The sequence below is a fragment of the Punica granatum genome, chromosome 2 (assembly GCF_007655135.1).
Source record: "Punica granatum isolate Tunisia-2019 chromosome 2, ASM765513v2, whole genome shotgun sequence".
Classification (NCBI taxonomy): Eukaryota; Viridiplantae; Streptophyta; class Magnoliopsida; order Myrtales; family Lythraceae; genus Punica; species Punica granatum.
Window position 1 is genome coordinate 3,830,381 of NC_045128.1, and position 4,041 is coordinate 3,834,421.

The window sequence follows — 4,041 nt, forward strand, 5'->3', positions numbered from 1 at the left end:
TGTTCTTCCAACCATTTCTTTTTCCTTGATAAAGTCAGATATTATTCGAATAGTTAATAAAACATGGAGTTTAATATTAACTCGTTAAAACTTCTATTTGTCCTGATGAAATGCTACCTGCCAAAGATTCCTTCTGTCTGAAGAAGATAATAATGCGTTATAGTCGACTCAAAGAGATAAACATGACCAACTTCAGTTCTGTAGGGATTCCAATTGTCCCGTGAAAGATGGTCGCATCTGTCGCCACTCTCCTCGGTGAATTTACATGGACAAATAATATGTTCATGATTGCGTTAAGATAACAGAAGATGTGGATCTTGCCTGCTATCTGTAGAATGATCGCATCAGAGGAATGATTTGTTATATAATTCACGCATGTGTGAAAGGGAATGCTTAGGTTGAAGGCAACCTTCCCTGCTTGCTTGCTGCTGCTGCAGCAGCAACAATCTGATCACAGCCAATAAACTAATCAATAATGATCGTGCAAATATCAATGAAACCTTCACCAAAGTGGCATAGTTTAATGAGCAGGTGACAGAGTGATTCTGAGGCCGCTTGTGCACCTCAAAACAATGGTTTGGTTAATATGAATTGAGCTGTGAATATGGCGGAAGGGAGACAATGCAGACATCGCAGTGATGTTGATCAGATCTGAGGCACATTCACGTTAGACCTGATTAGTGTTTGAACTGGTGGATGAGATTCCTTGTGCCTCCCTGACTTCGAGATATATATGCTCATCAGATGAGATGAGCAGAAGGTAAAGCACCAAGTTTTCTCTTTCCGAGAGATCTGAGACCTTCTCTGCTCAAGAAAGAATAAAAATGGATTATATCTTCTTTAAATCAAAACACATTCCGCCATGCTCGTTCCAACAACGTGCCCTCTAGACCTCACCCTGTGATCTCACAGCTTGAGGAGAACTTAGGCAGCCTAAGAGCTTCAGGAACAATTTGTTCCCCATCATCATTTAAGCTGAATGGCCTTCAAGATCTGCATGAATGTGTCGACAAGCTTCTCTCCGCTCTCTCAGACTCTTGGACTTATGCAGCTCTGTTAAAAACAACCCGTTGCAGACCCAGGAAGCTTTACAAGAACTTCAGTAAGTGTGCGGAGAAGAAAGGGAGGTGGAAGCATGCTTGCAATTGATGTTCGGAAGTACTTGAGCACGAGAAAAACGGTTCAGAAGGAGATACAAAAGGGGCCTCTCGAGCTTGAAGTGCACGAGAGATATTTCTTCTCCTCTTGACAACCAGAATGAAGCCTCATTCTTCATTAACTTGTTGAGAGAAGTGGAAGCAGCGACTGTTGCTGTTATCGAATCCGTGTTTTCCTTGTTCTGGGGATCGAGGCAGTCTAGGACAAGCAGTTGGTCAATGAGACCAAAGGTGATGCTCAAGAAAAGAGTAGCATAAGATCGATGCAAGTGAGTTCACCAAGCAAGATAGCTCTGGGGTCTCTTATTGATTACAAGATGAGAAAGGTTTACAACGTGACGCAATCTGAAGAAATGCAGAATGGCCTCAAGAACCTCGAAGTCGACATCCAAGATCTAGAGGAAGGGCTCGAGAGCCTATACAGGAGGTTGATCAAAAGCAGAGTTCACCTTCTCAACATCCTCAACCACTAGCCTCCCAAATCATCGTCAAACCACTTACCTCAACGAACAATTTTGTGTAGATTATTGTACATGAAGAAATACACATGTTGTTTACTCTGTCAAAGTATACAATTATTAAAGGAAAAACTTTGGTTACTGCTAAACCCTCTCCGTCTTCCATTGATGTTTGCGAATCTGAACGATATCGAATCATTGTACATACAGGAAAAAAAAAGGTAAAACTGAAAATTACTGGATTTTTTTAAAGTACAAGTCTCTAAGAAAAACTCGATAATCAGAAAATGAAGGTTAGGATCTGCTGGAAGCTTACTAGACAATCTCGAAGGAGATCATAAGTGGATGCAACGTTGCTACATTGTTTTTTCAGGTCAACTGCAGCAGATACAGCAATATTGAGTTGTCAGGATTCCTTTTGTCTAGAAGAGAAATTTAAAAATCCATTTTCACAAGCAAAAATTTATTGATGATCGTAATAATTCATGTAGTCTATGAACTAGAGTTGGTAGCTCCGAACCCGAAACCATGTCAGCATGCAGACTTCATATGATATGTTGCCATTGTTCTTCTCATGTTGACTCTGTTATTCTTAAGGTGTACACAATTTACAGAGGTTTAAAACTTTGATTGACGAACCAATAAGTGATGCATACCTAAATTTATGAAAGAAACTGAAAGTTGTAGTAGTAATGGTGCAAATATATATTTCATGCTGTACACTTCATTTTTTACAGGTAGGTGCTGCAAAGCATTGTCCTACAAAATTTGGTGGATCGAGCCTCTATTACAGGCTACTGGTTGAGGATGTTGAGAAGGGAAACTCGGTTTTTTATCAATCGCCTGTAAAGACTCTCGAGCCCTTCCTCAAGATCTTGAATGTCCAGGTCGATGTTTTTGAGGCCATCTAGCAACTGTTCGACCTGCATCGCGTCGTGAACCTTGGTCAACTTGTGACTGATTACAGACTCCAGGGCCATATCTTGCTTGGCAAATTCATTTAGGTCCACCTTCCCTTCCTCGCATATTGTTCTTCTCTTGAGCATCACCTTGGAAATAAGGGACCAGCTGCTGCTCGATCTTGGTTGCCTCGAGCCAGAGATTAAGCAGAAAACTGATCCGAAGATGGCGACCGTGGCTGCTTCCACTTCTCTCAGTAAGCTAATGATGGCTGCAGCTTCATCGTCCTTGCCGAGAAGAGAAGAGGCAGAATCATCTTTTGTACTCCTCAAGTTCAAAATGGCCTTCTTCATCGCCTTCTGCACCGACTTCCTTGTGCTCAAGTACTTCCGGATCTCGGTATCATGCACCTGCCTAGCTCCCTTTCTTCTTCGCATGCTCGAATGAAGGCCCTGCAAGGCTTCCCTCATCTGCAGCAGGCTGTTCTTAGCGGTGCTGCACAGGTCCAGGACCCTCATGGAGCCGTCCAGTAGTTCATCAATCCATCTCTTGTGGCTCTGTTGGGTGAAGACTTGTTGCACAAGGGGGAGCGAAAGCAGCTCATCAACACATTCGTGCAGATCCTGGAGGCCATTCAGCTTCTGAGTTACGGATGACGATGATAAGCAAGTCACTTCCGAAGATATTCTGATTCTCTGCAAATTGTCCTCCAGTTGTGAGGCTATGGGGTGAGGTCTGGAGGGCAAGCTGTTGGAACGGGAATGTTGGAACGTATTCGAAGAAGAAGATGAAGCCATTTTGCTTTCTTAGAACAGATAATGATCTAGAATTCTAGATGTCGAGAGAAGAGAACTGTTTTGAGTGCTTTGCCTGCCCCTCGTTCAGTTGAATATATATCTTGGAGCTATGGAGACACAAGGAATCTCGCTCCATTAAGATCTCAAGACATAGCTTGATCTCGATTTGGATCTAACCACTAGTTCGGCGATGTCTACGCATTGTCTCCTTGCTACCAATCTTCACAACTCATTTCATATCAATTATTTTTTAAATGTGCACGAGTGGCATCATTTAAATTATGACCATCAAAGAAGTGTCTGCATAAGGAGACAATCATCACCTGATGGTGAAGGCGAGCTCAACGATCGAGGAACCATCCTGGCGAATTCATGGAAGGTATCTCTGATTAGTTTATAAGAATGCACATGTGTTCCGTGGCCTCGAACTACTCACACTATTAATATATCACGTGACACACTGTAGTTTAGAGCTTCACATCTTACTGTGAATTGATGGCAGTCTAGAAAAAACAGAAATTTACACGGTTACAGGTATTAACTTCAGAAGATAAAAACTGGGGAGATGAGAAATCAATTTACATATCATCTATTAGTTTCTGAAATCGAATTATCGTGTTTCTCTACAGGTCATACTGACCCCCCTATCTCATGTTCTGCAAATGTTTCCGAGTAGATGCCACAAGCAGTTCTATTGTTTGCCTTTGGAATTTATGAAATTGAAAGACA

The 4,041-nt window shown here is 42.0% G+C and overlaps 1 protein-coding gene across 1 annotated transcript; it reads right to left on the reverse strand.

Moving 5' to 3' along the window:
• Positions 1-1,197: 1,197 nt before the first annotated feature.
• LOC116195268 lies at positions 1,198-3,573 on the reverse strand. Its single transcript, XM_031524332.1, has one exon. The coding sequence runs from the start codon at positions 3,310-3,312 to the stop codon at positions 2,410-2,412; it is 903 nt and encodes a 300-aa protein (XP_031380192.1). The 5' UTR covers positions 3,313-3,573; the 3' UTR covers positions 1,198-2,409.
• Positions 3,574-4,041: the final 468 nt, after the last annotated feature.

Coding starts and splice junctions, on each gene's coding strand:
- LOC116195268 (XM_031524332.1), bottom strand. CDS start 3,312: ATGGCTTCATCTTCTTCTTCGAATACGTTCCAACATTCCCGTTCCAAC.